Source organism: Tupaia chinensis, unplaced genomic scaffold (assembly GCF_000334495.1).
Source record: "Tupaia chinensis unplaced genomic scaffold, TupChi_1.0 Scaffold149922_1, whole genome shotgun sequence".
Taxonomy (NCBI): Eukaryota; Metazoa; Chordata; class Mammalia; order Scandentia; family Tupaiidae; genus Tupaia; species Tupaia belangeri.
In genome coordinates this window covers 1,675,287-1,685,353 of record NW_006209766.1, presented here as the reverse complement: position 1 = coordinate 1,685,353, position 10,067 = coordinate 1,675,287, and the positions used below count along the sequence as shown (strand labels likewise).

The window sequence follows — 10,067 nt, the reverse complement described above, 5'->3', positions numbered from 1 at the left end:
GGGAATACTTGTCTCTCTCTGTCTCTCACTCTCATAAAAGAAAGAAACTGAAAAAAAAGCAAAAGAAAAAGAAAAAGAAAAGTAGCATGTACCATTTGCCCTTCGGGTCCAGCACCTGGGGGCCGCGGTGCGGCATCCTGGCGTCTCAGCCAGATTCTCTCTGGTTTTATCTCACTCTGATTCTCCTCCCCTATTGTCTCCTCCTCCCTCCTGCCACCACCCACCTCAGACTTCCTCCTTCACTTGGTTGGACCTACGCCACATCCCACTGGCCCTTGGACGGTGGTGTCCGGCGGCGTCCCAGCATGATGGGGGGCCTCGAACCCTCCGGCAGGCTCCTGCTCCTGCCTCTCCTTCTGACTGTGGGCGGTGAGTTGGGGGCTCTGCAGCGGCCTCCTGAGTCTTGGGCTCAGCTCCGGGTAGGGCAGGGAGCAGGGTGGAAGCAAGAGAACAAGGGGGAGGGTTGAGGTGGGATTAAGGCCCCAGTACCCCAAAGTCAGTGGGTCTTTCTCGGCACCGGAGCCCCCAAGACCTGGCCTCATGTAGAAGCAGTGGGAGGGGACATAGCAGGGTGTTGCAACCGGACAAGTCGTTGTAAAAGCAATAGTCTGGTAGCCTTGACGCCAGCCACTGAGCCCTGCCCAATGCTGCCCTCCACCCTGCCCGCTGGCTAGCAGGACCCACCATCCCCAGCTTATACACCACCCCCCAGTCATAGTTCCGTGCCTCAGTTTGCCTTCATTTTCCTCCTCAGGTCTCAGTCCTGTCCAGGCCCAGAGCGGTAGGCCTAGATCCTGCAATCCCTCTCCTTTCCTCCTAAAAACCTCCCCATTTCTGTCCCTCCCTCAATACTTTTCCCTGCTGACACTCCCGTCCTCCCAGTTTCCAACTCACGTGGACCTTCCCTGACCCTTGTGCCACGTTCCCAGAATGCAACTGCTCCCCCGTGAGCCCCGGTGTGCTGGCGGGGATCGTGCTGGGCGACCTGGTGCTGACGCTGCTCATCGCCCTGGCTGTGTACTCCCTGGGTCGCCTTGTCCCTCGGGGACGAGGGGCTGCGGAGGGTGAGTGGGGTTGGCAGGGGATAGCCTGGGACAGACTTGCCTGGTGGGGGCGGGTATGCACCTAGGTCACAAACATCAGCACAGTAATGGAGGGGCTGATTTTGAAACAACCAAATAGTGGCGACTAACCACCCTGTCTGCCTTCGCACCCTCACCACCTCAATTCTCAGCAGTGACCCGGAAACAGCGCATCACTGAGACAGAGTCGCCTTATCAGGTGAGAAACCATACTTTCTTCCTCACTTCTCACTCGTGCACTGGATATTTGTCCTAAATACCTCTAGGCCTTCCTGGGGACCCAGAAACCACTTTCCCAGTAGCTCCCCAAAACCTTGAGAACAAATGGGTGTCTGTCTAAAACTACGTTAGATTATCAACCACGATTTTATGTTCAGCTTCAATGCGGGGAGAGGAAGGGCAAAGGTAGGCCTCACTGGAAGCCAGGCCTCGGACTGTTCTGAAACAAGCCCCGCTTATTTCTAGGAGAAGCTCTCAATACAGCAGAGGATAGAATTCAGCCCTAGTTCGGTAACTCTGAAGAGAGAGTCCTAGAATTTGGAGGGTGGGATTCTTCCCTTTGAGAAGCTGACAACAGCTAGAGAGTCCTCAGAAAAAATCCACCCCAAACCACAAAACTACATATAATCCCATGGTGTCAGGAGTAGCCTTGGAACCCTCCTGAAAAACCATGATGTAGGGGGCCAGCAGGTGGCATTGTGATTAAGGCACTGGACTCTCACATGGCCAATTGTGGTTTGAGTCTCAGACCTGGTGGTTTGGTTTCTTTTTCTCTCTGTTGAGTGCATGTGCACTATAACAAATTAAAAGATAATAATAAATTAAATTAAAAAAAAAAGAACTGGCAGGTGAACATGGTAGTTAAGGCACTGGACTCCCACGTGGGTGACCAGTTTAACTCCTGGACCTGGCAGCTTGCTTTCTCATTCTCCTTCTCTTTCTCTGTCTTTCTCTAGTCAAATTGAATAATAATAATTAATTAATTAAAATAAACAATTTTAGAGTTTTTTTAAAAAAAGAATTATTTTATTTAATTTTGTTTATTTATTTTAATTTGACCAGAGAGGGACAGAGTGAAAGTGAGAGAGAAAATGAGAAAGCAAGTTGCCAGGTTCGGGACTTGAACCATGGTTGGCCATGTGAAAGTCTAGCACCCTTAACCACCATGCCACCTACGCCACCTACTGTCCCCAATAAATAATTCTTTTTTTTAAAGAATTATTTTATTTAACTTTATTTATTATTATCATCATTGTTATTTTCCAGTTTGATCAGAGAGAGACAAAGAGAGAGAGAGAGGAAGTGAGAAAGCAAGTCACCAGGTCTGAGCCTTGAACCGTAGTCGGCCATGTGGGAGTCCAGCGCCCCTAACCACCATGCCACTTGCCGGCCCCTCCAATAAATAATTCTTAAAAAAAAAAAATGGAGACAGAGGCAGCTCTCCAGCTCCCTGCCTCTATTAGGGACTTGAAAATGCTCCCAAGGCTAATCAAGATTAGTGGTTTTTTTGTTTTGGAGATTTTTTTTTTCTTTTTTTTTTTACAATAGGGCACGTGTGCTCACCAGAAAGAGAGAGACAGAGAGACAGAAAGCGAGAAATCACCCCCCAGGGGGGATGGCCACACCACAATCCCTTCTCCTCTACTCTCCTCTCAGGATCTTGGACACACACGCACACGCGCCCAGCATGAGTTTAAGCCACTGGATCCGGGACTCGAACTGCAGTTGGCTACATGGGAGTCCAGAGACATAACTATTATGCTAACTGCTGGTCCCCAAAAATTAGACTTTTGTACACTATTTTGGGGATTCCGTCTGAGGTCTGCCCTTGGATCCTGACCACCACCACCATTGGGAACCCTGCTCTGTGAAGTCTAGGTTATCCTTTGCAATTAGCTTTGCATATTGGCAGACTGTGGATAAAAAGTGGGAGAGGCTCAAGTTTGGTTCTGTGAGGTCCAGAAGACGGAGGGTGTTTTCCTGTTACCAGAGCAAAGAAATATTAGGCCAAAGCCTTGTCCCAGCTCATTCCTGCAGGGGGTTTGTGAAGAATCTAGTGCTAGATAGGACACGGTGGCAGAGTTCAATCCTAGTTGGGGAGACAGGCTTGAAACAAATTAATACAATTATTTTGGGAGGCACTGTGAAGAAAATAAAAAGCTGATCTGGAGTGTGGGGGAAGAAACTATAGAGGGGGAAATTGAGAAATACCTCTCTGAGGAGGTGACCTGAGCTGAGACTAGAAGTGGGGAGAAGGGGGGCAGCAGCTGGCATAGTGATTAAGGCACTGGTCTCCTACATGGTTGACTGTGGTCTGAAGTCCAGACCCAGTGGCTTGAAACTCACACTGAGTGCATGTACTTTCGTGCCCAAAATTCTGAGAAGAGGATGGAGGAGAAGGGACTGCAGTGTGGCCATCCCCCCTGGGGGGTGGTTTCTCACTTTTCCTCTTTCTGTCTCTCTCTGTGTCACTCTTAAAAAAAAATGAAGTGGGAGAAGAAACCATCCATGGGAAAATGTAGGGGATCGGTATTCCAGGCAGAGAAAACAGCACATGCAAAGGCCCTGAGGCTGGGGCATACTGATGAGGCAGAGGGGCAAGGAGAACACTGACTGCAGTTGAATAAAAGCCAGATCTCTTCCATGGCTGCAGGGTCAAGGAAGCTGCCAGGGGCCTTGCAGGCCACTGGAAGAGGGCCAGATTTTGTTTCACCTTTCTCCACTGATGGTCTCTACCCTGCCCACTGATGGCCTCCATCTCTTTAGGAGCTCCAGGGCCAGCGGTCAGATGTCTACAGCGACCTCAACACACAGAGGCAGTATTACAAATGAGCCCAAACCGCGACAACCAGCAACCTGATGCCTGGATCCAGCTGTTCCTGATGCCCACCCAGCCCTTCAGTCCTATTCCTACCGAGATACAGATCTCCAGAGTGTCCTTCCTAACATTTCAGACCTTGCCCCTCCTCTGCCCCCAAATAAACAACGCAGAACACAAAAACATTGTTGAGTTATGCCAGATCCCTGGACTGAGGGCAAGGGAAAATGTGTGGTCTCAAGGGAGGTCTTGGACCCAGAAACAGACAAATAGGGGAGAGAGGCTTTGGGAACCATGAGGTTCATTGAGAAAAATAAGATGACAGAGCCAGCTCCATAGTACAGGGATAGCGTGCTGCTCAAGAGAAGTTGGATTCCACAGGGTGACTGTGTTTCTAACAACCAGCCTGATCAGGCCGGAACATGCCTGGCAGGTACTCAAGTGGCCAGGATCCAGCGGGCTGGAGGGCTGGAGGGCTGGAAGGGCATAGTGGTAGGATCAGACACCGTGGAAAGTGCTCACCTCTCGCTCTCTCTCTCTTTCTTATGCCCTATCATGAATAAAGGAAACAAAAGAATAAATTAAAGGTACTTCAACTGCTTTATTCCAACCCAAGTGTGTGTCGGGGAGCGCCTTTGTCACCCCATGTAATCCAGGATGAGAGGGTCAGAAGTCAAAGGCTGAAGTTGCAGGGATCAGCCTCTGCCAGGCATGTTGATGTAGACTTTGCCATCTTCTGGGGTGGGGGAGAGAACGCATGAAGCCCGACCACTCACCACCCACTCCACATTTCTACCTCCTCCGGTGACCCCCTGCCTCAGGAACTTCCTCAGGGGTTCTCCCAGGCACCTCACCCAGGGTTTCCCCAGAACCTCCTTCAGGGCTTCCCCGGGGACCCCCTCCATGGGACCCCCCCTCCCTTGGGACACCACCCACTCTCCAGGCCACGCCCCGTTCCTCCCCTCACCTTGGCGGGGCCTGTGGCGTGGGCGTGCACATGCAAACACCACCCCCACGATCAGCAGTGACATGACCGCATCTGCAGCCACCAGGCCTGCTAGGAGCGGCAGGGGGAGAGACCCACATCCGGAGCAGGAACCTGGAGGGTGGGGGCCACAACCAGAAGGCAGCTAAGTAGGTTCTAGATCCCAGGTGCTGCACTTTGGCCATAGGGAGAAGAGGCGGGGTGGATTTCAGATCCCCTGGGATTGTGCTTGGGGAATGGAGACCCAGAGAGGACTAGGTGGCCCAGGACCTCCAGGACTGTGCACTGGGCACATGGGTTACTCCCAAACACAGGCTTGACAGGTTACCGATTCCCTGGGGCTTCAATTTGATGATGAGGGGGCAAGAAGGGATCTGAGAGGGGCAAAGGTTCCTGGTGGGCTCTTGTTTGGGATGGGAGCTGAGGTGGTAGTCTGGGGAGCCCAGGGGGGGTGTCCTAGGACTCTCAGGCTAACGTCTAGGGAAGGAGGTGGGTACTGGAGTCCAGTACCCCACGTTCCCTCAGACCAATTGCTGGGGTGAAAGGGAGGGAGTCGTCTCTCACCTGGGGTTGTCTGAGCCGCAGCCACTGTGGAAAGAGAGAGAAAAGGTGGATGAACAGGGAGATGAGGGCCTCGAGACAGGGTGTGGGGAGAGGTGATGTCTGAGAAGTCACCTCCACTCTGGAGGGATCAGATCTGGAGGGATTATATGGGAAAGGGATGGCCCAGAGACACAGAGACAGAACGCTGGACGTGCTATCTGGCTATGAGAGTGGGAGACCCACCAGCCTCTCCAGAACACCCCACCTCACTCCCACCCCCGAACTCTACCCCCAGCAAGGACCCAGGTTCTGAAGCCAAATGGAGCTCCAGGAAGGGAAGGTGCACAGGGAGAAGCCCCTGTCCTCAGCGCCCCTCCCTTCCGATGTCACCCAAGCTTCCCTTGTCATGAATACTCTGCCTGCCATCCCCCATGAGCACGGGCTTCACCTGGGAGCAAAAGCAGGAGCAGAATATGACCTGCAAGGACCATGCTGGGCAGGGGCTGGAAGGGGTCTGGCCGAGGACTGTGGTCCAGAGGAGTCCTGAAGAACAATGGGGGAGTGAAGATGCAGCAATAGCGGATGTCACCCGGCTGGTGGCAAGGCCATCTATTTCCTGTGTATGTGTGTGGTCGGGGGGGGTGTCACTGTGACCGTCTTTGGAGAACAAACCTTGTGAGGGGAGGTCAGAGAGCCCAGAGAGGCTGCGATGATTGTGTAGGTGGGACTGACAGGCAGCCCAGGGCATGGGCACTAGGCGGGCCTGGAACTATTTCCGAGGGAGGGAGACCTACAAAATCTGCGAATGGCAAGGATGTGAGCATGTATGAGTGAGGGATCCAGCATGATCGAGGCTTCTGGCCAGGCCACTCGGAAGGGTGGAGTGTCCACTGACAGAGATGGAGGATGGGCAAAGTGCTGAGGTTTGGGCACACTGAGCTGGAAATGCCTAAATGATCACAGTCGCATTTATGAGTTCAGGGGATTAGGTCTAGGCTGGAGATGTAAATTTGGGGGTTGATGGCTTATGGATGGCATTTTAAACCACGAGACTGAATGAGATCACCAAGGAAGTGAGTACAGAGGACCCCCCAACACACACACACAAGGAGAGAAGAGGAAGAACCACCCAGTGACACTGAGGAGGAGGGAAGAGGGAGGAGACCCAGGACAGCACGTGGCCCTGAAGCCGGGAGTAATAGGGCAATACCGTCCCCCAGCGGGAACTGAGAATGGCCTCCCGCTGGAATGCAGCGACGCCGCCACAGGCTCAGCAAAGTGCTCCCTGCTCCCTACACTATTTTAAAAAGAAGTGGTGTGGCGAAGAGGAAGAAATTTGAGCCCGCCAGTATCGCCCTAAACTATGACTCTTTCCTCTTACAGCCCAGGGAGTCTGGATCCCCAGTCCCGCACGCCGCCCGCACCCGGTAATACTGCTCTTCGCCCGCAATGCCCCGGAGTCAAAGCCTCCAGCACCCGCTGGGTCAGAGACCCAGAATTCCGGCTGCTCAGTGTCCCCCTCCCCCCGGAATCCGGTACCCTAGGGCTCTGTCAGACCAAATATCCTGACCTCCCGCCCCGGTTTTCTGGGAAACTCAGGACCGGGGTCCTCCAGGTCGGCCCCGCCCATTCAGAGACTGGGTTTGCTGGAGCGCGACGCGGGGACTCCCAGGCCTGTGGGCGGAGCCGCGCCCAGGACTGGGCGGGGCCAACGCCACGATTTAAAATCTAGCGGGGGATCCGACCCGAGATCGGGGACCCGGGGGGGGCTCCGCGGGGAAACTGCGAGACTGGCGCAGCGCAGAGGCCGCGGCCCTGGGGGCCCGCAATCCGCGCCACGGAATCCCCGAGGTAACGGGTGGGGTAAGGGAGGCACGCTCCGCTCCCTAAGAGTGAGCGCGGGGAGTCGGACCCTTGAGTCCCTCGGGGTCGGGGCTGGAGCATCAAATTCTGAGTCCGGAGAGTGAGGGCACCCGGTTTTTGGAGAGGGCAGGGAGCCCGGATTCCGGGTTCGTGACAGAGAAGCGGCGAGGATTCTGAACTTCTGGATCTTGGGGGCGAAGGGAAGCGAGGATCTGGAATCCTGAGACTTGGGGGTGAAAAGGCTGAGAGGTTAGACCCTTCGGTCCTGTGAGTAGAGGGGGCTGCCAGCCCAGACTGCTCCCCTAGAAAGGGGCTGGCCTGAGTCTTTGGGGGCGGGGTTGTTTAAAATCCGCCACTGGCTTTTGTGCGGAAGGTCCAGCGCCTGGCCGTAGGGGTCCACGCTGGCCGTGACCTTGCCTTCGCCCCGGGATTTCCCGGATCGCCACCCATCCAGGGTCCCCGGACTGAGCAGGAATTCCCCACGTGCGGGGATTCCAAGAGTGTCACGCTTGGCCGCGCGCCCCGCCTCCTAGCAGGACACCTGCAGCGCAGGACCCCGAGGGGGAGGGGCGAGATGGAAGATTCCCTTGCGTGAGCGCTATGACGTCAGCGCGTCGCCTCTGGGCTGTTTCCGAGTGTGCCCTCCTCCGTTTAACCTTTTCTCCGCCGGAACCCGGGCTCGGAAGGGTGAGGGTTGAAGGTCCGATCTTCCTGGGTGGTGGGAAGGAGTTTGGGAACCGAGACCCCCAGATTCTAGAGGGGAAGGGGTTGAGGGCCCGGGCTCCTGGGTCCTGGGGAAGAGGGTGCTGGACCTCGCGACTGCTGCGTCCGCCGCATGAGGCCTCGATTCTAGTCTAAAGGGGTAGGATTAGGGGGCTCTGGACCTCTGGATCCCTGGGGAGCTATTGATGCGTGATTCCTCCGGGGTTGGGACTGGGGACTCAGACGCCTGGTTTCCCGGGGAGAAAGGAGCATGTCAACTTCTAGGGCAGAGCAATGTCGGGAACCCGGGTGTGCGTTTCCAGGGAGTGATGCCCAGCAGCTTCTGGACTGGGACATCTGGGCGTGGGATTTTTACGGAAGTGGTTTGGGGAAAGGCTGCAGAGAGGTGCCTTCCTCCCCCTTCCCCAGTTTCCACGACGCTGGTGGAAAGTTGGGTTAGCAGGAAAGTGCGGAGCAAAGGGAAGGAAACCGCGGAGGCGGGCGCTGTACCCGAAGTCTCCTATTGGCTTTGGCGTTCTCAGGCGGCATCGATGTGCCAGTTTTTCCGCGCGGGAGGACGAGGAGGACGCCCAAACCCACAAACCCCGTGCATTTGGGTGTCTTAAGGACCCCTGATGACGTTCCTCCCTCCTTCCGCCTACAGTGAGCCGGAATGAGCGCAGCCACTGCCCAACACAGACCGTGAAGAAGCTCCTGGAAGAGCAGAGGCGCCGCCAACAGCAGCCTGACGCTGGGGGAGTTCCGGTGAGGCCCTGGAAGCCCTTCATCTGCAGCTGAGGAAACTGCAACTCTCATGAGGCCATGTTGGGCTGAGAGTTGTAGGGCTGACGCACATGTCCTCTGTGTGGTGAGCAACCTGCCCGCTAAATTCACCCTTGTTCCTTTTTGCCTGTAGGGACAGTTCCCATCGCCCCTGGCCCAGCCCCTCCCATCTTTGAATGAAGCAGAGGCTGGTAAGTCTAGACACTCACTTGGTTTTCTTAGCCCTGAGCCCTAGCTTCCTTCAGAGACCCAGGCAGCTCAATTTTGAGAAGTTTTGGGAACCCAGGAGTCAGACCCTCATCCTTTTTTTTTTTTTTAAAGAGATTTTTGCTATAGGGTGCATGTGCTCGCCAGAGAAACAGAAAGTAAGAAATCACTTCCCCATGACCACGCTGCAGTCGCTTCTCCTGGGCTTTGGGGCTTGCATACATATGTGCCTGGCATGTTTCAAGCCACTGGGTCTGGGACTTGAACTGCAGTCAGCCACATGGGAGCCAGTGCCTTAACCACTATACTACCTGCTGGCCCTAGGCCCTTATCCTTGCTGGGACCCAGTATAAGTTTGGTCCCACATTCTCTGGAGCCCAGTAGTCTGTGCGCATATTCTTCAGGGACCCAGAGGCCAGACTGCCAGCCTTTTGGTGCCCTAGAGGTCCAGGCCCTCCAGCCTTTATCTCAGAAGTACTAGCTCTTGGTACCTTGGGAGACTCTAGACCCTCCAGCCCTGAATGCGACATCGTCACCTCTGATAACCAGGGCTGCCCTGGCCCCTCCTCTCACACGCAGGCCATACTCATCTCCCAGCACACCAAGAGACTGCGGGTTCTGGACTTGGCAGCCTGCCTCCCCCAACGGGCTTTCCAGACTGGGACCCCAACACGCATGCTGCTTATACAGACAGCCCCTACTCTTACCCTGCTTCCGCTGCTGAAAGTTTCCTGACCCCCGATTTCTACCCACCCTCGGACGCAGGGCGGCCGTGCCCATTTCCCTCTGCGATGGAGGTGAGATGCAGCCATCAGGGTGTTGATGGGTCCCTGAAAATTTCGGTTGCCCTCATGCAATATTGTGAGACGATAGACTAAGTTAAGATCCCACTTCCCAGATGGGCCAAACAGAGACCCAAAAGTTTAAGGTCACTTGGCACAGATAGGACACCCAACCACTTGCCGGGGGGCTCTGTCCGTGTATGTGTGTGGTGGTTCGGGAGGGGGGATTCTCAGCTGACTGACTGTCCTGCCACTTGTATTCTTTTTTTTTTTTTTTTTCTGGGTGGGCTTTATGTTTTCGC

At 54.8% G+C, this 10,067-nt stretch overlaps 3 protein-coding genes across 11 annotated transcripts in view; 2 read left to right on the top strand and 1 right to left on the bottom strand.

The window, feature by feature from the left end:
* The first annotated feature begins 211 nt into the window (after positions 1-211).
* On the top strand, positions 212-4,085 carry TYROBP (transmembrane immune signaling adaptor TYROBP). 4 transcript variants are annotated; one of them, XM_006171677.3, is made up of 5 exons: positions 212-369; positions 755-781; positions 930-1,064; positions 1,238-1,281; positions 3,849-4,085. In XM_006171677.3, the coding sequence occupies exons 1-5, from the start codon at positions 306-308 to the stop codon at positions 3,912-3,914; spliced, it is 336 nt and encodes a 111-aa protein (XP_006171739.1). In that variant the 5' UTR covers positions 212-305; the 3' UTR covers positions 3,915-4,085. The 4 variants fall into 4 exon arrangements, with proteins under 4 accessions (XP_006171739.1, XP_006171738.1, XP_014440918.1 ...); XM_006171676.3 differs by having other exon boundaries at positions 1,235-1,281; XM_014585432.2 differs by lacking the exon at positions 755-781 and having other exon boundaries at positions 228-369.
* Positions 4,086-4,481: 396 nt separating this feature from the next.
* HCST (hematopoietic cell signal transducer) lies at positions 4,482-7,023 on the bottom strand. Of its 3 annotated transcripts, none has more exons than XM_006171675.3 (5): positions 6,999-7,023; positions 5,877-5,971; positions 5,450-5,473; positions 4,868-4,999; positions 4,482-4,636 (listed from the first exon to the last, which is right to left on the bottom strand). In XM_006171675.3, exons 2-5 carry the CDS (start codon positions 5,917-5,919, stop codon positions 4,596-4,598), a joined length of 240 nt encoding a protein of 79 aa, XP_006171737.1. In that variant the 5' UTR covers positions 5,920-5,971; positions 6,999-7,023; the 3' UTR covers positions 4,482-4,595. The 3 variants fall into 3 exon arrangements, with proteins under 3 accessions (XP_006171737.1, XP_027625297.1, XP_027625296.1); XM_027769496.1 differs by lacking the exon at positions 6,999-7,023 and adding an exon at positions 6,101-6,161; XM_027769495.1 differs by lacking the exon at positions 6,999-7,023 and having other exon boundaries at positions 4,482-4,633.
* Positions 7,024-7,397: 374 nt separating this feature from the next.
* Positions 7,398-10,067, top strand: part of NFKBID (NFKB inhibitor delta) — an 8,739-nt gene continuing 6,069 nt past the window's right edge. For 2 of the 4 annotated variants that reach the window (XM_027769494.1, XM_027769492.1), the window contains exons 1-4: positions 7,399-7,991; positions 8,658-8,758; positions 8,910-8,967; positions 9,563-9,780. In XM_027769494.1, the coding sequence (XP_027625295.1) occupies positions 7,892-7,991; positions 8,658-8,758; positions 8,910-8,967; positions 9,563-9,780 (477 nt within the window). In that variant the 5' untranslated portion in view covers positions 7,399-7,891. Of the gene's footprint in view, positions 7,992-8,657; positions 8,759-8,909; positions 8,968-9,562; positions 9,781-10,067 lie in introns of all 4 variants that reach the window. The other 2 variants (XM_027769493.1, XM_014585429.2) reach the window with 2 other exon arrangements.

Excerpts from the sequence above, each read along its gene's own strand:
- HCST (XM_006171675.3), bottom strand. The coding sequence starts at position 5,919 with ATGGTCCTTGCAGGTCATATTCTGCTCCTGCTTTTGCTCCCAG. Across the intron at positions 5,474-5,876 it reads GCTCCTGCTTTTGCTCCCAG|TGGCTGCGGCTCAGACAACC; the intron begins GTGAAGCCCGTG and ends CTCTTTCCACAG. Across the intron at positions 5,000-5,449 it reads TGCGGCTCAGACAACCCCAG|GTTCCTGCTCCGGATGTGGG; the intron begins GTGAGAGACGAC and ends CCCACCCTCCAG.
- TYROBP (XM_006171676.3), top strand. The coding sequence starts at position 306 with ATGATGGGGGGCCTCGAACCCTCCGGCAGGCTCCTGCTCCTGCCTCTC. Across the intron at positions 782-929 it reads TCCTGTCCAGGCCCAGAGCG|AATGCAACTGCTCCCCCGTG; the intron begins GTAGGCCTAGAT and ends CCACGTTCCCAG. Across the intron at positions 1,282-3,848 it reads AGACAGAGTCGCCTTATCAG|GAGCTCCAGGGCCAGCGGTC; the intron begins GTGAGAAACCAT and ends CCATCTCTTTAG.